This window comes from Lissotriton vulgaris, chromosome 3_1 (assembly GCF_964263255.1).
Source record: "Lissotriton vulgaris chromosome 3_1, aLisVul1.2, whole genome shotgun sequence".
In the NCBI taxonomy this organism is placed as follows: domain Eukaryota; kingdom Metazoa; phylum Chordata; class Amphibia; order Caudata; family Salamandridae; genus Lissotriton; species Lissotriton vulgaris.
In genome coordinates this window covers 547,629,188-547,651,090 of record NC_141689.1, presented here as the reverse complement: position 1 = coordinate 547,651,090, position 21,903 = coordinate 547,629,188, and the positions used below count along the sequence as shown (strand labels likewise).

At 45.8% G+C, this 21,903-nt stretch overlaps 1 protein-coding gene across 1 annotated transcript in view; it reads left to right on the top strand.

The window, feature by feature from the left end:
- Positions 1-21,903, top strand: part of LOC147726768 (baculoviral IAP repeat-containing protein 1-like) — a 1,009,320-nt gene that overhangs the window by 267,231 nt on the left and 720,186 nt on the right. Inside the window, exon 3 of the mRNA XM_086960810.1 lies at positions 3,905-4,004. Within this exon, the coding sequence (XP_086816936.1) occupies positions 3,905-4,004 (100 nt within the window). The remainder of the gene's footprint in view (positions 1-3,904; positions 4,005-21,903) is intronic.

The window sequence follows — 21,903 nt, the reverse complement described above, 5'->3', positions numbered from 1 at the left end:
ATGGTGGCGGTTAGTTCAGCCCAAGAAGAGATGCCAATCAGAGACGCAGCTATTTCAGGCTATGCTCACAGGTCGGGTCCAGAACACTGCCCAGTGCTATTTCCAGCCTCTTTCCGTGCACTTCAGTATGGCGCTGGCAGGCCAACTGCCCTCCGTTTAAGGAAGCAGAAGTGCACCTCGTCGCAATTTCAGGCTCTCCGCAGCTTCATGTGCTACAACCAGCACAATTTCCGATGGAGTTTAGCATAGCCCCACTATCGCGTGTACAGTCTGTACAGTCTGTGACTACGTTGTGTAAGGCTCCCCTCTAAGGCCAAGGTCTTCCGATCTGGATGTTTGCCCCTTGAAATGGCGGACGCACTTCAGGTCGCCAGTCCTTCAGTGCAGCTCAGGGCCCCAGCGGTTCCGCTTTACACGGGACGCTCTACCGCTACAGCCCAGGGCGATAAGAACACCCCTCAGGGTCGCAGCTCTGCCATCTCTGCGCACCGTAGCTCCTCCGCCCTTCCCCCGCCAGCCCTAGCTCGCGCGGCGCGGCCCAACCATGCCCGGCGCCACCTCCGCAGCCCCGGGCTTGCGTAGTGCCCCGCCCCACTCACCAACGCCGGCAGGCCGGGTCCAGGCCGCTCCGCTGCTACTCCGGTGTCTCTCCGCTGTCGTGCTCCGCCTCCGTCTCCCCTCCGCAGTCCGCCGACTCCACGCCTCCGGGACAGCTCACGCAGGAGGCAACGGTGTCCTCAGGTCGGGCGGCAGCGGGGCGTCTCCTCCACGAGGTCACCAGACCGCACTAGCGTGATCGCGGTGTAGAGCGTCCCGGCCCCCAGGGGCTCACCGAGTCACCGCAGGCACCAGAACGAAGCGTCGCATCCGACCCCCGATGACAGTGGGGTTCTCTCGGCGTCTTTGCAGGGTGCAGGCATGAGAAATGTAAGGATAAATGGGCAAATATTACTAGGTCTCGACAGAGCCTCACGCAAGTGCGGCCATCTTGTCCGGCGCCCTCTAGCGCCCCCGGGTTCCAAGTGTTAATGTTCTATTCATAGGAGCTGGCTTTGTCCTGCGCCCGCTACCAGGCCGGGATTGGGCTGACTCATAACGAAATGGCTTCCCGGGTGGACTGAACGGGGATTGGAACTGCTTGTATGTATTGTTAGCGCACATGGCGAAATGACTTTTTCCATCTATGCTATTGTTGCAATTGATTACAGCACTGTTGCTTTTGGAGTAGGTGGTTTTAGTGTGTGGAAGCTGTAGATGGCCGGGGGTCCCGGGTGCTCTGATGCTACGTAGGCTCCTCCCCACCTTCTTCTTTTTGGGAGTTTAGATCAGAATAGTGCATTCTTTTCTCACCCCCTATATCATAGGTGTTCACGTTTTTCTTTCCTCTTCCTCATTCTTCTCTTACTCTTCTTTCTCTTCTATATTTCGGGTTTACTGGGCGACAGGCACTATGCTGGGGGGGGGGGGTAGGCCGTAGCCTCCGCATTGGTGTAGGGTGGGGGGGTAAATTAGTATTTTTATTGGTTCTATGGGCCTTTATTTCTTTCTTTGTTTTCTGTGCTTTTTCCTTGGTTGATTCTGGGTCCGGGCTTGGGGTTGGCTGAATGGGGACGGCGCTGTAGGGGTGCGTACTTACTGGTGTGAATATCCTGCTGTCGATTTGCACCGCCTCACTGCCTGAGATTTTAAAATTTCCACGGTTGTTTTCCGAAATACTGCCGCTCTCCCGTGATGTGAAGATAGTATGCGGACTTGAATCTCCTTGGACTTATTCTTCACTGCCTTTTTCCCTGATAAAATTATAAAAAACTTTAAAATTAACCTTCATTTCTCCTTCCCCCTGGTGTCATGGTTCCCCTCAGTGTAACATTCTCCAATTGTCGCAATTTTTTGTCCGTTGACACTCGGGGGCCACAATGTTTGTATTAGTGCTCAAAAGTATCGTGGCCGGCCTGATGGTTGTAGGCCCGTATTTGTTCTTTTTACATGCACGAATAAAGGTTTTCAAAAATTAAAAAAAAAAAAAAAAGATTATGCTTACAATGTAGTCATGCTGTAAAGACCACATACTCCGAATTCTAGGTAATGGATTTTATTATAAGGCTAAAAATAGCTGAATGTATGCACAACGCAGAATTAGCTAGTATAGATACAGGAAAATTAATACAGAGCCAAATCTACGTATATAATTAATTTGGCATAGGAGACACAAAGTAATAAACTCCAAGATTAGTACACAACCCAAGATGAAGGCAGAATCCAAGTCCTTTTTCATTAGGAAGGGAAGCATGAATTTTCTTTCCCTACACTACTCTCATTGATGGTATTTCTGGCAAGTTCCCCTATCTTAATTCTCAAAGGTGTCAGCACGTGTAGACTTCCTTAGAAGCACTCATGTCAAATGGGTCAAAATAGCATAAATCTATAGAGCTTGCTCTTAAGATGCTCCTTCTCCACCGAAAATCTAGAAGTTTTCCTTTTCTGTCCCTGCACATAATACAAAAAAAGGATAAACTCAGCCCCCTCCTAAATGTATCACATGACAAATTATTGACTTCTCCAAGGTTGTGGTGATTTTCCATGACTTCTTTAATTAAATCTTCCTTGTTTCTTGTGACCTTGGAGTGTAGATAGGCCAGGCACATAAGATATCCTCCCCTCTGCTTCTCAGGCTTTTCAAAGACATTCAATTATCTCTTGAAACTTTCTATTGAGGTGGAATCCTTTATACCTACAATGGGATGAGACATACTGTTCTGGCACACACAAAGATACATTTAATAATTTCTTCAGCGTTCGAGGGTTTCAAAACCAACAACAACTTTTAACTCAGGATTATATTAATATGAAAATAATATTATTTTTCATATATGCAGACAAAAATAATGGCGTCTCTAATACAAAGAAATCCTACTTAAAGATATACATTATGATTCTATGTTTACGGTATTGAATAAATGCATTGATAAACGTGAAACACTGCACACGCGAAAATATAGATAAATGTGTTTAAACCATGAGTATAATGCACCCCTACAATTTAGAGTGCTGTGTGCGCTCTATCACCTCCTTCACATTGTTTATCTAGTCGCTGGATTATTAGGAGTGAATATCTACTATTTATCCTTTGGCTGTAAAAACATTGAAGTTTCATGGTTTTTGACTGGTGACTGGCTAAACAACAGAATTTGGGTAAAGTTCTGCAGGCCACTAGGTAAATAACAGAAATTAAGTACTGTTTGGATGGTGGCCAAATAATTAGCCCCTTCCAGACGAAATATCAAGTTCTAAATATTATTTAGAAAATTCTCCATTGAAGTTAATAATGAAAATCTGCACCCAATGGAGCATTCTTTTTGTAAATTCTATTTAGGTCACACTATTTCGGTCTGCTATTTTTGATAAAGACATTGTGACAAACAACCATACATGTTATGTGTACAACTGTGGTGATGGCAAGACATCTGGCTGCATCACACATGAAGCACTATTTCACAAATGCTCTGCTTACCATTCTCCATAGATCCTGTGGCTCATGTTCCCTAGTACCTATAAACAATATTTTTGTAGGCTTACCTGTTTAACTAAATCATAAAGCATGTCACTAACTTTCTTAATGTTTTTCAAATGCAATAGAAAATTGTACAGTATATTATATTTTTGATAAAATAAATATCGTATCAAACCAGGAAGTGTCACAACACCATGTCAATGTGAATTGAGAATCAAAATAACAGACGCAAACAACTAAAACTCACTCACTGTCTGTAACTGCAACCGTCCTGCCTCCAGCGCCAAGAAACCGCTTGGTGAACGCAAGCTTTATAAGTCAATTTTAACATAACATAACAATAATGTTTGAAATGGACTTGCATTTGTTTTATGCATGATATTTTCCCCGTAGGACGGAAGGACACAGTGCAGTGTGTCTCCTGCAAGGGATGTCTGGGTAGCTGGGAAGAAAGTGATGATCCTTGGAAAGAGCATGCAAAGTGGTTCCCAGAGTAAGTAAAAAATATCTGCTTTGTTCTGTTGCTTACATTAGTGGCCTCATAAAATACTATTTATCATAGTTTAAGGGTAACACTGGCCAGGATGTATTGCACCACTATGTTTGCCCAGCATCTGTGAAGCGAACTGGCCAAATCTCTGCTTTGAGCTGGTATGTGTTGATCTAGAAGAACACGAAGAGGCTGTACCCAAGCCATCATCAGGAGGCAAATCCTTGTAAATCATAGTAAAATGTGTGAATACAGAGAGGATGGCCTACAAGGGGAACAGGTGCTCACCTCTGCCATTGTAACAGTACAACACTGTCAGGGGTTGTAATGGCAAAATCAAGTGTCACATTGTAATATGGACAATGGGAGCATGTTGCTATTCACTGGGCCACTGTCTGCTCCCACTGATACCTACAGATGTCCGTGTCACAGACAAAGCTGTCTATTGTGGTCCATGTGTGAATGTTTAAAAAAAAAAAAAAAACAACAAAAAAAAAAAAAATAAATAAAAAATAAAAAATTAAAATATATATATATATATGTATATATTTATTTATATATATATATTTATTTTGTATATATATATATGTATATATATATTTATGTATATATATATATATATCCAAAAATCTTTGCCCAAATTTTCAGAGAAACCACACGCAGGAAGGATTGAACTTCTGTGTTTAATTGAGGCGGACTGCGTGGCGCTGGAAAGAGGTGTTCACTGCAATGATTAAAGGTGCCTGACGCGTTTCATGCGCAAAGCGCATTTCTTCAGAGGCAAAAGGAAATCAGCCTGCCTTGGTCGGAGAGAAGCCCAACCATGAAGTATATGGCTGTGTGCAGCGTCCTGGGATGCAGCACATTAAGAAGCAGGAAGGACGTGTGGAGGAAGGTATTATGTGCACAGCGCTGTGTTTGATGTTTTCCTAGCCCACTGGGGTGTTTAACTTTTGAATACTTTTCATATGCACAAGCGAAGTAATCCTGTGGGAAACTGAACTACTAATACCAGAATGCCGGGGGTGTGCCCACGCCCTTTGGTCACGAGGTTAAATACTTTAAATGACTCTTCAAAAGACTATGGAAGCTTTGTGCAGCTGATTTCCTTTTGCCTCTGAAGAAATGCGCTTTGCGCATGAAACGCGTCAGGCACCTTTAATCATTGCAGTGAACACCTCTTTCCAGCGCCACGCAGTCCGCCTCAATTAAACACAGAAGTTCAATCCTTCCTGCGTGTGGTTTCTCTGAAAATTTGGGCAAAGATTTTTGGATATATATATATATGTATATATATATTCGAGAATATCAATACGGAGATGTCTAACATTTTTATACCTTCACTGTATAAATAAATGAAATATATACATTAGTGCAAACAAGGAAACGCAATATTTTTAAACTGATGAAAAAAATGAATTTGTGAACAAATGTTAAGCAAAGCGAAATAGCAATAATATGTTTTCGATGCCTACTGATACCATGTGACTAAAAAACTGCCATAGAGTTTGACACACTTTTTTTCACTATTGCACTGTGGGTATTTAAATAACCTATGGACGGCGTTTCTGTATGTGAGCAAGGTTACAGAGGTAACCGAAACGCGTCACAAAATACTGGTGTCCGTATCCTGTTTTCCTTTCGCGACCGTCTGGCAGCGTTAAGGAGCGTATGTTGTTTGTGCATATATAAATATATATATCTTTATTTTGTAGGGTTTACAAAGTAGTAACAACATTACAAAATTTCAGGCAGATCAGCATTCAATAGAGTAACATTGTCCAGGTCCTACACAGTGGCCAGCGCTTCCCAATCCCACACCTATCTCATACTAGGTTTACAACTGATATCTGTTCCCACCATTGTTTACACGGGCCTGCAGAGCATGTGATCCACTATCTGAGTCAGTATCAGGGCACCCCCTCCTTGACCTTAGCTATCTGTTCTCAAACCAGACCTCCTCTTTCTTATCACCCGTCCGGAACTGCGTTTTTCAGCCAGGGCCCAGTCACCTAGGACCCTATTCATCTGCTTATATGTAGGCCCCTAGGTGACATCCATGTAATGGTGATTCTTTGATTGTCCAGAAAGAGACCCAGAAATGCAAATCTATAATACACCTTACTCACACTCGGGCATAGTATTAAATACAACAAACAGTGGAGGACCGTAAGATCTATCTGTACATCAGTTACTTTTCAGGACTTGCATGTATTATCATGCTGCAGTATGCTGTCAGCCCCGTACACCCCCAGGCCATATGTAAGAAGTCCGCCTCAGCAGCCGCACACCTAGGACAAGCACCAGACCTAGGGCCAGATGTACGGCCATTCTGTTTTGTGGGTCTCAAATTGCATTTTTTTGTGAATCGCTATTTGTGACTCGCAAAATGGAATATACTAATGTGACACATTTAGCGATTCCCAATGGGGACACAAATGACCTGTGTCGTCCATATTCATGCGGCAGGTCTCAATTTGCGACCCATTGGGAATGGGATACAATCACAGGGATGATGGCCTGCTAGGAAAAGCAGACCACCATGTCTGTGTTTGCTTTTTAAATAAACCAACATTTTTTTCAAATGCAGCCCATTTTCCTCAAAGAAAAACGGTATGCGTTTCAAAGAAAAAAAAGTGTTACTTTTTTTCTAAATTCTTTTTATATTGATGACTAAACCAGGGCATTTCTGTAACATTACAGTACATTAGCAATAAGGAAGCATCATTCAAAGAATCAATAGACCTTGTTACAACAATTTGAATTATTATGAGAGGTTTCTTATCCCATTGGAATGCAGACCCTTTAGTTCCTTGTCTTGGGAAGGGTGTTGAGCCCAGGCAACGTACATATGTCTCCCCTAAATGAGTTCCATTTACTCCATATCAGCACCCACTACTTCGGGCAGCCACTGAATTCATAAACTATCTTTTCTAATATCCTACACCAGTCCATATCCTCCATCCATGCCTGAAGTGTTGGTGTTTCAGGAGCACCCCATGATTTTGCTATGTTTTGCTTTGCTATTGACATTCTCAGTGTGGGCCAGGATTTTTCTTTACTATTTAAATCTGTGGCCCTCCAGACGCTAAGAGGCGTTGCTTGGGTTCTGGCCCCAGTTCCAACCTCACTGCCTCTCCCATACAGCGTATGACGGATCCCCAATATTTCTTTATGTACCTGCAGCCCCAAATTATGTGGTAAATTATGGCTTCTTGCCCACAGTGCCTTTTACAAGTAGGATCTGCCCTAAGACCAATTTTAATAAGAGTGTGGCTTGAGAAGTATGAATGAATGAATGAATGAATGAATGAATGAATGAATGAATGAATGAATGAATGAATGAATGAATAACTTTATTGTGTGGTTACTTAAAACCATTACATTAAAACCAAGGTATAAAATTACAAAAGTTAAAACCGAAAATGTTTCTGCAGACAGGTTGCCAGAGTTCACCGGACACACGCAGTCAGGAACCTGGGAGGGCTGCCCGGTATCCTGCGACGAAGTCTCTATTCCTGCGTGACCTTGGCAGACATCAACTCGGACCGAGTCTGTTGTATGAATTTTCCGAATGAGGCCATCTGTTTTACTATGCTCAAGGTGTATAGATGGTGAATTGCTTCCTTAGCTGTGCGTGACCCGGCATCCCTGAGAATGGGCCTGAGGTAGAGGGTGCGGGGTGCACGTAAAGCAGGGCAGCAGAATAGTAAGTGGGCCAATGACTCGCGTTTATAGTTACAGAGTCTGCATTCCCGAGCTCCCGTGTCTGCATTTCCCGGGTGGTATAGTTCTTTGAGCGGCAGGGGGTGCAGTCTGTAGGCTAGGATCTTGTGGAGTGCTGGGAGGCCCACGGCCTGCGTGAGATGATTTTGTGGATTATGCACAGTGTGCGGCAAGCATAGGGACTCATGAAAGGCTCTTTTCATGAGGGATTCCAAATCCAGGTCCCGGGAGCATGCACGCACTTGCTTTTTTATCGCATGTTTGATGGACGTGTAGTTGACAAAGCCTGGGTTCCACGACTCGATCGCCAGCTTCAATTGCGTCGTGGCTGATTCAATGGCAGCTGACCAGGGGTTCCCTGGTTCAGTAAAGATGTGTTTCAGGACGGCCTTCAGGGTGTTGTCGCGTGCCGCAGTTGTGAGGTAGTAGTATTTACTTAGAGCTGCCATCTCTTCCAGCGTTTGTTGGTTAAGGGAGAATTCCAGGCGAATTAGAGTGTTTCTTGTACATTTCGGTAGATGGTACAGTTTCTTGTAAGCCCCGCAATGATTTTTTTCCAGCTCCCTATTCAGTTTACCTGGATACGCCTGTTGTGCGTAGTTTAAGGCCGGCATTAACTTGGCCTTGAGGACTCTATGGATAGCAGTTGCTGATGGGCTGTGTAGTGAGGCTTGTAGTTTACATAGGGCAAAGGTGATGGGCTTCCCTTTACCCTGAATTTTCTTTAAATGGGTGCCGCACGACCCCGATTCATGGAAGCAGACCCCTAGGTACATGTATTTCTGGATGCTGTCCAATGTCAAGTGGCCGAGGCTCCATTTTGCTCTTTTTTTTGGGGATAGTGCCCGAAGATGACTATTTTTGACTTGGTCGGGTTTGCTACCAGCCTGTTTTTGTTGTTATATATTGCCAGAGCGGTGAGTGCCTTTTGCAGTCCTGTTTTTGTATGATCCAAAATTACAAGATCATCCGCGTACTGCATGAAGTGTATTTTGGTGGCCCCGATCTTTGGCGTTTCTAAGGCGGCCCCCGACAGGGCAAGCTCCATTTCATTTTTTCATTTCATTTCATTTCATTTTTATAGCGCTACAGCTACCCAACAAAGGGTTTCCCGGCGCTGATGATCCAGTGCATTGAGAAGTTCAGGTTTTAGATATTAAACAGCCAGGATTTTAAGGCCTTCCTGAATTTCAAGTGGTTGGTTTCCTGCCTAAGGGTCAATGGAAGAGTGTTCCAAAGAGAGGGACCGAGATATGAAAAAGATTTGCCGCCCATTCTCGCTCCATGTCTGCTGTATATAAATTGAACAGCAGGGGCGCCAGCACGCACCCTTGTTTTAAGCCACGGTTCGTGTCTATCTTGTCGGTTGCAGAGTCATTTGAGAGTTTAATTCTTACCCAAGTGTTTTGATACAGGGATTGTATTGCTCTTAGCAGAGAGGGGTCGATGTTCCACTGGGCCAGCTTTCTCCATAGGATGGTGCGATCTACTCCATCGAACGCAGCTGAGTAGTCGATGAAGCAGGCAAACAATGGGAGGCTTTTGCGTAGCCGTGCTCAATTAACTAGGTAGGAGAGTGCTGTGATGTTGTCTACAGTCGATGACCCTGGTCTAAAGCCGGTTTGATAGAATGGCAGAAGATTTTCTTCGCTTACCCAGTCTGTAAGGTCATTCAAGATGGCACTTGCGTAGGCTTTACCCTCGATGTCCAGGAGGGCAATCATGCGGTAATTTGTTGGGTCCGATTTGGGCCCTTTCTTATGGATTGGGTGCAAGAGCGAGCCTCGCCATGAGTCAGGCACAGCCCCCGAAAGCCAGCAGTCGGAAAATAAGTAGGTCAGATTTTCGGACCAAAATTCAATGTTTGATTTGAACAGGTGGCCTAGGAGACCGTTGGGGCCCGGTGCGCCATTTGCTCTGATTTTTTTAATATTTTGGACACTAGAGATTTTCCGGGGGGAGGCATTGTATCGGTGAATATGTCCGGGTTCACTTTTAGAGAGAGCGTGTTGTATGACTGGGTGGTTGGTCCTTCTTTATTGTAGAGCGCTGTTACGTGAGAGACCCAGACTGATGACTCAAGGGAGTTTTCTCTATGATTTGTGCCTCGGCCAAGATGGCTAATGTAACTCCAGAACTCTTGTGATTTACCAGGGCTCAACAGATCGAAGATTTTCAGCCACTGGGCCTCACATTGGTTGCGCTTTGCTGCCCACACTTTTTTGGAGTGGATCTTTTCGGCCTCCTGCAGTTGAATTTTGTTTTTGGTTGTGCGGTTTTTACTGTGGGCTTTTCGTTTTTTGTTTAAGTCCCTTGCACTTGTTTTAATTTCTGCGTTGAATCCGAAGGCCGTCGGAGGGTGCCAGTGGGTTGCCCTTGGTTTGTCCCCACATACTCGGAGTTCTGAAGCTAAAGTCGAGGTGATTCCATCCCATATTGCTATTGCCTCCTGGTTGTATTTGCGCGGGGGCCAGCCTGCCCACGTATTTGCCCAGTTGTTAAAGGTTGCAATGGCTACCTGTCCCCATTTAATTCTTCTGGGCAGCTTTATTAATTCTTGGCCGTCCGATGCCCCAATGCAAGCTGGCTTGTATCGTGGTTTAACTGACAAGTTCATGGTGATTGTTAGAGCTGCATGGTCGCTGTCATTGCGTTGATGAACCATAAAGTTTGTCATTTGTCTTGCAGTTTGTCGCTTAAGATGATATAATCGATCGTCGTTTGATTGTTGTACGTGTGATCGATCAAGGCTCCCGGGGTATTCTTTAAGAGCAATGTATGGGCCGTTGCCAATTTGTAAGATTTTAAAAGTTCATTTAATACTTTGGTCGCCCCGCGCTGTTGATTTTGTTCAGTGGAGACCCCTACGTTGTGGATGTTGAAGTCACCGAGGATAATGCTTTCTAATGATGAGTGGCGTAGCAGCAAAGTTTCTAATTGGTTTGCAAGTATGAGCGAGTTAGATGTTTTCTCCTGTGGGTTATGGTAGATGCTGATTAGTAGTATTGGGACAATTCCGTTGGTGGAATGGGGGAATTTCAGAATGCCCACCTGAAAAGTGTCTGGTTGGTTATGGAATTCCATGAATTCTATGTTCAGTGAATGTTTTATGTAGACACAAGACCCCCCTGAGGGTCTTCCGAATATATTGGTCTTTTTTGCTGCTTTGCTGTATTCTGCGTATCCTCTTAGCGACAGCGGTTGGGTCAGCCAGGTTTCCTGTATGCAAATAATATCTGCTTCCTCCAAGAATTTAACCGCAGCTGGGTTTAGTAGCAGCTTTTTGAGGCCTGAGACATTCCACAATATTATTTTTAAACTCTCTATAATTTTCTTTTTTTGGGGGGTTTTTACTCGCTCACTTGTAGTCTGTTGAAAAGTTTGGGCTAAGTTTGGGGGACAAAGTGTATTAGGAGCTGGAATTTAGTGCTGATGATAGCCAGGACCAGTCGTTGCTTGCTTGACCCCTGGTTATGCACAGACGTTTTCCTTGACTGGGGTTGGTTGTAATCTTGATTGGGGATCCGATGATTGAGCTGTTATTTGTGCTGCCTTTACACCCCTGGAGGACGGAGACAACTTTTGGCCGATAATTGGAGGGAGCGTTTATGCGTGTAATGTCTGTTCCTGGTTGTCCTGCTTAAAGTGTGGAATCAAGGTTTTTAAGATTGAGGGGTATTTTTGTGCCGGCTTTGCCTTTATCTTTATGCCCCAGCTTTCCAGTAGGGATTGTTGGCTCCTCAATGCCTCCGCCAGGTCTGGGCTGATGAAGGTTAATTCCGTAGTTTCGTTTTTTTCCTCAGCATCTGGGGGCAGGAAGGAGATGGTTTCGATGTCTGTGGTTTTTATGCCTTCCAGTCCCGGGAGGTTTGCGCAGAGTGTTAAAAGGTTACTTCGGTTGAGGATGTCCCATTTTCCTTGCGAGGTGTATTCTGGATGTAACAGTATTTTCCGGTCTTTCGCGTTAGCTTGATTTGCGCTTGCCTCGTTAAGCCCATTTTTTCCCTTAGTCTCGATTGGTGGAAGCGATATCGAACCAGGCTGGTAACAGTTTATCTGCTGGTTTGGCCCTGTTGTAAATTGAGGTGCCTCCATGGGCGTTGGGCTGGGTTGGCAGTTCTTATTCCATGGCCTGTTGACGGCATGCTCCAGTTTGAGGGATGTTGACCCGGAGGGGGCGCTCTGGAAGTCTCCAATGGTGTCATCGATAGTTTTTGAGTTATCGGAGTCTAATGCTCCGCTCGTTGGAAACTTAATTTGTGCTGGGTTCTTAGAGCTGATATGGCTGGACTCCTGCTTATGTTGCGTGGCTTCGTCGTGGCTGTTTAACTGTGATTCATGCGCATGTTTTTGTATTGTTAGCGCTGTAGCAGGGTGAGGGGCCGCTGGGAAAGCTGGCAAGCTTGGATCCTGAGCTGAGGTGAGTGTGTGTGAGTTTCCAGTGCATGGTCCGATGACTTCTGCGGTGTGCATGGGGGCTGCCAGGTTAGATGTTTCATCTGTGATGGTGTTATCAGGAGGCTGCTTATTTGGTCGTAACCAATTGTGAATGACGCTGGTGGCATATGCGATATTTTTCTTCTCCTTGTTGAGTTTTCTTAGATTTTTCTTGTTTTTCCTTGACAGGTTTTGTGACTCTGGGCTGGGTGGCTTAAGGGTTTGTTGGGGGGCATGGCTTTCGGCCTTGGTCAAGGTGATTCTTGTTCCGCCGGCGGTAGGTGAGGCCAGGGGGGCAGGTTTTTCCAAGCAGTTTGGGCAAGGAATTACTGGGCTATTATCCATGGAATGTGCCTGGGCGAAACCCTGTATGATTAAAGGCATGTTCTTCTGACAGTTTTTTTTTTTGCTTCACCCTTGAGGTCCTCTATCAGGGTGGTCATGATGTTTGGAAGTTTTTCTAAGCTGTGCAGGATCGGACTGCAGCTACATGGCTCTGGCTTGAATTGTGTGCTGCCCTGCGCTCTGCGGATCAGAGCGTTCAAGTGGTCCAATTTTGAATCTATTCCAGAGATCAGATTTGCCACTATTTGTAGGATGTTAATCTGCATGTCAAGCTTGTCCGCATGCATTATTGCTGCTCCTGTCATTGAGACGAGGGCTTCACTAATTAGTGATAGATGGTTTGTGTTTGCAGGACCGCTGTCAGAGGGCGGTGGCAGGGCCGTTTTATCGTGTTCCGGAAGGCCCGATCTTGGTGAGTTCAATAGGTGGTTTAGGGACCTGACGAGTGGTTGTCGAATTGCTCCTTCCATTATGGCTGGGGGGACGTGGCTCAAGTCTGTGTGCATCGCTATGATGGGGGAAATTATGCCTCCCTTCTTGACGACATGAGTATTGTCTGAAGTGTCGTGCATATTCGTTTCGGTTAAAGGAGGGCTGCTCCACTGTCTATCCTCTGGTGGGGGGGGACTGGGCCATGATGTTTAGTTGGATGGGCCCAAGGACCGCCATGTCCGATGTCGTGGGTTTGGGGGGGTATTCCGCGCTGAAGGGTAAGTATTGTTGGTGAGAGGGGGATCCTGTTGGCCCGGGGACTTGCGAGTGTTTGGCTCGGCCCTTCCTCCCTTGCTTTTGTAGTGATTGAGCTGTCCAAAGACCTGGGGCCGTTGGAGGGGGAGGATGTTATGGGGTTCAAAAAGCTTCTTATATCTCTGATCCCGGCGGGACAGTTTGAGCGTTCTTTAGTGGTGAGCCTGGACTTGTGCGCGTTTAGCTTCGGGGGGCTGTGAGGCTTCCCCCCGATGTCAGTCGTGGAGTGAGCTGAGGTTGAAGGGGCCGGCAGCTCCACATTGAAGTCGATGTGAGGTACCGGAAAAGTTGGAGTTGCTCCAGTCGCTCCTGCTGCTCCTGAGTGTTCCCCGTCCCAGGGCCCTAGGCCTTGATAAGACCCCCCTAGTTCTAATACTGGGGGGTAAAATAGCTTCGCCTTCCGTCTCTTGGCAGATCTGTGTGGCCGGGGCCTCTCCTGGGGTTGGATTAGAGTAGAGTTTCTGGTCCTCATTTTAGAGTTGGTTTGAGTGACTTGCCGGCTCCTAGGCTACTGCTCGGATAGTCGATGGAGTCTGTGGGAGTCTCCCGGAATCTCCAAGAATCTCCTGCTGGATTAAGAAGTGCTCTGGCCTCCCTGCTGCTCCCTGCTGCTGCTGCAGTACCAAAGCTTGTGCTGGGGCGCAAATGCAAGTTGCAAGTTATAATTTTGGGTTTTAATGCTTGGGGCTCTGGCTCTGGCTTGCCTCTTGGTGCCTCTTGGTGCTGCTGGGCGCTACGCTCCCGTCGCGCTCTTGGCCCCGTTAATGGGGAGGGCGTTAGGCCCCTGGCCCACTGGTCTCCTGGCCTCCTGTGGGGGGTTGTGGGGGTGGCACCTTCAAGGTCCGTCCTGTGCCTAGGCAGCCCCGGCCACTGCGGCCAGCCGCGCTTCCCCCAGATGCTCCCGGTTGCCCCCCTGCACCCAAGACCCAGGCAAAGTCCGCTGCTTCAGCTCACTCTGGAGAGTGCCGGGGATGGGGAGGGGATGGGGGGCTACGATGCTTTTCTTGGTGGCTTTGGCTGCTTTAGCTGATGAGCAGTTGGCTGATGTTAGTTGCCTACCGCTTGCTTGCCGCTTGTCTGCTGTTTGCCTGCTGCTTCTACAGCATCCGCTGGCTGGCTGTAGGTGAAATCCAGGTGAGATCCTCTCGTCGCTAGGCACTGTGGCAGGCTGTGTCTAGCTGTGGCAGGTGGCAGGTGGCTGTGGCAGGTGAGTGGTCACGGCGGGGGGGGGGCAGGAGAGTGAAGCAGTGTTTTGGCAGTGTTTTGCCTGCTTGCCTGCCTGCCTGCCACTTGCTCCCCCCTTCCCGCTTCCCAACTTCTATGGCGCTTCTCAGTAACGGCTACCGGCCGGCCGCCATCTGCCGTCTGCTGTGGGTGAGAGCCGTTCGCCTTTTTCACAGTTTTTTTGCCAAGATGCTCCGCGATAGTGGCCGCCGCGGTTAGCGGTTGCGGCAGGGAAGCGTGAAACTATGTTGCTCCGCTTACCGCATTACCGCTTGCCTGCATTCCGCATACCGCATACCGCGGTCCGCTTTTTGCCGCTTCTCCCTTACCGCCGGGCTGTGGCTGTGGGTGTGACTGTGGCGGGCTGTGGCAGGCTGTGGCTGCGGCTCCGGTCACCTGCTCCGTCTCGCCCTCCGCCTCTTGGCTCTGTCGGCTGCAGTGGCGGCGGTGTTTGCTGTCTGCTGCTTGCCGCACGCTGCTCGACGGTTACTGCTGCTCTCTGCTCTCTGTCTCTATCTGCTGCTCACTATCGCCATCAACAGGTAAGAGACTGCTTGAGAAGTACATTCTGCCTGAGAAGTACATTCTGTGAAATATCTTGTTTTGTATTAATCTGAGTCTCAAAGAAATGGCGACTTCCCGGGGTGAGGCCCAGGGCCGGACTGGGAACCAGAACCGGCCCTGGCAAAGTGCTCGGCCGGCCCCCCCAGGAGGTTTGGGGGTGCCGCCGAGCTCTTTGCCAGGGCCGGTTTTCGGCCGTTTTTGTTACAGGGCCGTTTTTGCAGCATAACGGCCCTGTAACAAAAACGGCCCCAAGGGCCCAAAACCGTCCGCCAACCATGCGGCCCACCGGGGGATTGCCCGGTGCCCTCAACGGCCAGTCCGGGCCTGGTGAGGCCAATGCCACCTGCCACTCCTCATCGTCTAAGTCCCCAATATCTAGTGTCCAGTGCTCTCGTAGTTGAAGGAAAGGGTCAGAAGAGTTATTAATCCGTTTTTTATAGGTCAAGGTGATTTCTTTACGGTCCATATAGTCTCAGAGAATTCTGTCTTCTAGTGGAGAGGTCACTGGGATTTCACCCCCCTTGGAGATTACTCTCTGGAGAGCGTGCCTGATTTGTATGTGTCGGAGCTGCTCTGTGTCCGCTAGCTCATATTCTCTTTGTAGTGTGGCAAAGGGAACCACCCCTCCTTGTACCCACGTCTCCCACGCGGTAGATACCTATGAGGCCCCCATCTGTCAAATCCCTTGGTGTGCCTCAGTGCTCGCAATCACTCAGTATCTCACAGTGGGGTGACCTGTGTGATGCTATTTGTCCATCCTAGGCATTTATTTACCACATGCCAGAGCTGAACAGTATTTTTGGTGGGGCTTGTAAGCGTTATTCGCTCCGGTGTAGTGTAGAGTCCCTTTCGTATCTACCGCCTGGCAAGACCAATTTGTCCATTCTGTATGCTTGTTTCGTCAAAGGATTGATGTAGGCATGGATTTATCACCATTAGCTGTGATGCCCAGTAATACTTCCGAATATTCCTGAGTCCTATGCCCCCATTATACCACCCCTTTACCAATTTCTGTGTTGCTATTCGAGGGGGCTTACCATCCCATAGGTGTGTTATCTGCTCACTCTCTATTGCTTTGAAATAGGAGGCAGAAACTGGGCTTGGTGTGTTTTGCATTAAGTATTAAAATCTAGGAAGTGCCATCATATTAAATAGTAATCACAAAAGGGGATAGGCCCAAATTGGACAAGAGTCAGGTAGGGCTGTTTTAAAAGTACAAACCCAATAAAGCACCTATCCCCGTTCTGTATTATCCTCTTCTATTTAACAAGCTGCAAACAGACAACCACTCTATCTATTTGCATGGATTATTTATTTATTCACTTCTGTTCAATTTATTTTTTAGGAAAAATTATTTTCGAAAATTCAATGTACAGAAAAGAAAATGCTTCAATTTCTAAAAACATATCTCACCAATCATCAAATACATTTTTAACACGAATTACAGAAATACAAACAATAATTCACAACCCACACTCGCTCATTTCACTCATAAAATCATCCACCCTACAGCTAATCTATCAAACATCAACCACTCGCTCTCTCACACACGGGGGAATATTATTTAATGCAAGAGGGGGATACAACTCATCACCATCCCTCTCAGAATACATAAATGAATTCGTATTTTTGAAGATGATTAAATAGGGCAGCGCATCCGAGTAAAGAGAGTGGAAGGGATCGCCAGTATCGCACATCTCCTTTGAGACGTTGTAGTAGGGAAAAATATTTCTATCATACAATAAGGCCGAATGGTAATGGTAATGGTAATATATATGCCTAGGTATCAGAACCCCTCCTGGGTCACTGTTGCCTTGCAACTTCTGGGTAACGAGGTGAGTGTTCCACTCATTATATAAATAACTAGCTTACCCGTCGCACGTTGCTGTGATCTCCGAAGAAAGGAAATCCAAGGAAACTCGTTATGATAACATTCCATTTACATTGTGTAATTTTAATATGGAAAACATTTCAAAGTGTCGTTTTAATTCTATTTATTTATTCGAGTGCTTGTGGATACACGATTTTTTGTTTTTCTTCTGGTGCGTACATCAGTATTCAAAAGATTATGAGGGCCCTGGGGGGCCGATATATAAAACATATTTATGCCGGAAACCTTTGCGGGAGTGTACTCAACAACTTCCCAAAGTTTCCTGGCGATCGGATGAATCTTGTTTTAATTCTATTTATTTATTCGAGTGCTTGTGGATACACATTTTTTGTTTTTCCGTCTTGTGCGTACATCAGTATTCGAAAGATTATGAGGGCCTTGGCGGGCCGATTTTTAAAAACAATTTATGCCAGAAACCTTTGCAGGAGTGTACTCAACAACTTTCCAAAGTTTCATGGCAATCGGATGAATGCTGTTTTAATTCTATTTATTTATTTGAGTGCTTGTGGATACACAATTTTAGTTTTTCCGTCTGGTGCGTACATCAGTATTCAAAAGATTATGAGGGCCCTGGGGGGCTGATATTTAAAATAAAATGTATGCCAGAAACCTTCGCGGGAGTGTACTCAACAACTTCCCAAAGTTTCCTGGCGATCGGATGAATGGTGTTTTAATTCTATTTATTTATTCAAGTGCTTGTGGATACACGATTTGTTGTTTTTCCGTATGGTGCGTACATCAGTATTTGAAAGATTATGAGGGTCCTGGGGGGCCGATTTAAAAAACAAAATTATGCCAGAAACCTTCGCGGGAGTGTACTTAACAACTTCCCAAAGTTTCATGGCAATCGGATGAATGGTGTAGTAATGCATAAAGGACAGACAGACAGACAGACATATTTTCGTTTTTATATATATAGATAGATTGACTTTGCCCAGTTAATCGTGTAACCTAAGTATTTCCCAACATTTGTAAATATGTGTAAGGTTTTGTTTGATGGGGATTTGGGAAATGCGAGGTATAAAAGTATGTTGTCAGAATTTTAGGGAAATACAGTCTTCCCACCATCCCGTCCAGCGCAGGCCTCTTATCGGAGGCTCGCCACATATCTAGGTTGTTTCTACACAAAGGTAAGGGTTGAGGCAAAGAAATAATGCACCTGCTTTCACCTGTGGCTTGAGAGTAGTGGGGATGGTGCTTATGAATCCAAAGAACACAACCCTGTCTGTTCCTTCAAGGGCAAAACCCAAAAATCGCAATGAAGCATTTTAAGCATCGAGCTGCCCTACTTGTGATGTGTTACCTTGTGCTGGCCACCATGCCTTTTTCTGTATAACAAGATCGAGTACGGCAAGAACAGCAGCACAGGCTCAAGGAGGTTATAGACAGGGACTACTGAACCTGCATGAGCTATATTTCTGTCAACTCACTTCATCAAGATATAAAGAAACTAGCTTATTTTGCTGCTTTCAAGAATCATCAGGAAGATGTACTGACTGTTGACTATTACTTGTTATTGGAGCCCTGAAGAAGTCTCAATGTTTGAGACGAAACGCGTCGGATAAGAACGGAATCCATATGGGTTCTTGGATTTTTTCCTGACTTGTATCATTACAATAAAGAACTTTGGAAAAGAAAATTTCACTGAAATCCGGACTCATTTATCACAAGACTTTTATATGCATTATGGACCTTTGATATTATTGAGAAAAACACTTTTTGGATGGGTGCTAATTCCTTATTTTTCATTACATATCTAGGTTGCCTAGGGGTTCTAGCACCAGGGCAAAGATCAAAGGAGACAAGAGGCAACCCTGTCTCGTCCCTTTCCCCAGTAGGAAGGTTGAGGAGATTTTATTATTTACTACCACCTGTGCTAATGGGTCGCTGTATAGGAGTTTCAACCAAGCCATAAAGTTAGATCCGAATTCCATCTTCTCCAGCACTGCAAATAAGTAATGCCATTCAATCGTATCAAACACCATTTTGGCATTCAGTGACATTACCATTGCATCTTCTCTTAGTGTGTTTATCCGCCCTAGAACTCCATGTGTTCTATGCAGATTTAGTGCTGTGCACCTTCCTGGCATGAAGCCGGACTGGTCAGGGTATACAAGCTTTATGATAATCTGTATTAGGAGTGAAGCCAGCAAATCGGCCAGGATTCTGGTCTCAGTGTTAAGTAGAGAGATGGGGTGATAGGAAGAGCAGAATTCTCACGGCTTCCCTTCTTTATGGTTTACTACGATTATAGCCAGTTGTTGTCTGCAAGGAGTTTACCCACCTTCTCTATGTACATGTTTTTAAGGTAGGGTGCGATCTTAGTAGTTGCCATTTTGTAAAGGTGTGTACATCACTATATCTTTCTATATAATCTTAAGCAAAAACCTTCTTTATTTCTTATGGTTCTTTGTACCACTCTCATGCCTATTATTTAAAATTCCTCTTTCCAATGACAGGCCTCCAGAAACAACATGTCGGTAACTGGTTTTAGACCCTGTTCAGTCACCAGCTTTTACCAATAAGCACAACTCACCCTGTCTAGGTGAAAAAATGTGAGAGAGATAAGTGACACCTCACGGGCGAACCACAAAGGGGGAACTGGCAGGTACTCACCAGATCAGCCCACTGTTCTCATCATAGGTAGTCAACTTATCTAAAAAAAAGAACAAAAGAAGTGTTCTAATTAAGTGTCCAAACAAAACAGAAACAAGGTGTGGATAGAGTGATAATAACAAATCCACTCTGCCGTGGTGACGATGTGTAACTAAAATTGACAAGCACACCTGTTACACAATGCTTTTATTATTCAAATGAGATGAGCTGCCAAAGTTCACAAGCCAACATGTTTCATTGCCTCCAATATATGGCAAATTCTTCAGGGCTTAGACAACACGTCACAGCACCCCTGTTGGACACACCATCCTACAGACACCTTGCTAAGCCATTTCCTCGCATACCAGCTTGCGGGTGAGTATAGGATTCACAACCAGACTCCTTATGTGAATCCTTCTTTTTCTTGCTATCCCTTAGTCGTAATATCGATCAATATGGGATTGCCACGGCACAGCGTCTCATCCTGCCTAGACGCTGGATTGATGCTGTGCCGCTGCAATCCCATATTGATCGATATTACGACTAAGGGATAGCAAGAAAAAGAAGGATTCACATAAGGAGTCTGGTTGTGAATCCTATACTCACCCTCAAGCTGGTATGCGAGGAAATGGCTTGGCGAGGTGTCTGTAGAACGGTGTGTCCAACATCACCGGGCAAGACCAGGCCAGGTGCACGAAGGTTGCAGGAGTAGCCACACATCTCCAATAGTTAGTGTCCGATTTAATCCCATCCGAAACATCTGTACGGGGTACGATAAAATCGATATAAGAAAGTAAAGTGAATAAACCTTAATTTTTAGTTGGGGGGTAGCCTGCACAGTTGGCCACAGCGCATTTACATTGCTCCTCTTCTAGTGGGGGTCTCCGTTCTTCATTCCACTGGCTAGCACTTTGGGTATGAACACCGGGTGTGTATTTTGTATACTGTTGTATAGGCATGTAATAAGCTTATGCTGCGATGAGCATGTTAGCATTTGTTCAAGCGCAAGTAGTGTGGGTGGAGAGTTGGGAAAGGTCTCATATTTCTGCTAACATGCAGTTCGTTAACAGTAATGTAGGAATACATCTGCGATGTTCGGTCTCAACCACTCTACCTCGACCTGCAAAGATCGGAACAGGTCAGCGAAGGTGTGTAGGCCTAACCGATGTGCCAGAGCCACCTCGCCCTTTTCAAACAGGGGAGGGACATGTGGAGGAAAAGCCAGCTGCATGGATGGGGCATATAGATTGACAAGTTTAGCCCTTTTTATTAAGCCTTCAGAGCTCCAGCGTAGCAACTCTACTGTATCAATCTCATTATGAGGTTGTTTGTACATTTTATATACTGCCACAGAGTGGGGTTGGTGCAACTCTGTCCATCTCCACTGCCACATGGGGCTGGAATGGCACAGGGTGGATCCAAAAGTGAAGAAACTGGGCTTGTGCACAGTAAGCATATAGTTCGAGATCCGGGCCCCCGGAACCACCCGTGTCAGTGGGAGAGTCATCAACTCCTAGGAGATTTGAGCCTGTTTGCCTGCCCACACCAGAGATATCATCAAAGAGTGCAAGGTGTCAAAAAAGGCCCGTGTGAGAATGAGGGGTAAATTAACAAATAGATATAAGAATTTCGGCAAGGGGGCAGCCCTGCCTCATACCACAGGTGATTACCAGTAGAGCTGAAATTGCACCATTTAGTCTGAGTTTAGCAATTGGGAAAGTGTATAGCAATTTTATTTGGTTTATAAATAGTGGGCTAAATGCTAGTCTAATCAGGATAGTGAAAAGGTAGGTCCAGTCCAGAGAGTCGAAAGCCATGGTCGCATCTAATAGAGCCGCCAAGGCTTTATATTTAGGGTCTAGATAGTGTAAAACAGTAAAAAAAAAGGTGCGTAGATTATGGGCAGTAGACCTCCCTGGTATAAATCCAGATTGGTCAGGGCGCACAATCAGGGGTAACAGGGGCTGCACCTGAGATGCCAGGAGCTTTGCATATATTTTTGTATCAGTGTTGATCAACGATAATGGTCTATAGGAGTCCATTTAATCTGGGTGCTTACCTGGTTTAAGGAGGGTCAGAATGATGGCCTCTCTCATTGTGGGGGGTGGGGGGGCTGTCTCCTGCTCCTCCTGATATAGCATTTGTAATTGGGGCACCAGCAGTTTGGCGTAGCATTTAAAGAATAATGCTGTGAGGCCGTCAGAGCCAGGTGCTTTCCTTGAGGATAGACTTTAATTACTTGAATAATGTCCTTCTTAGTGCAGGGTTCTTCTAAAAAAGCTCTATGTGCCCTGCCCAACCAGAGCAACTCGAAAGAGTCCAGATATTCCAGGAGTTCCTCCAGGGTTGTGCTTGAGGTAGATGTGTATAATG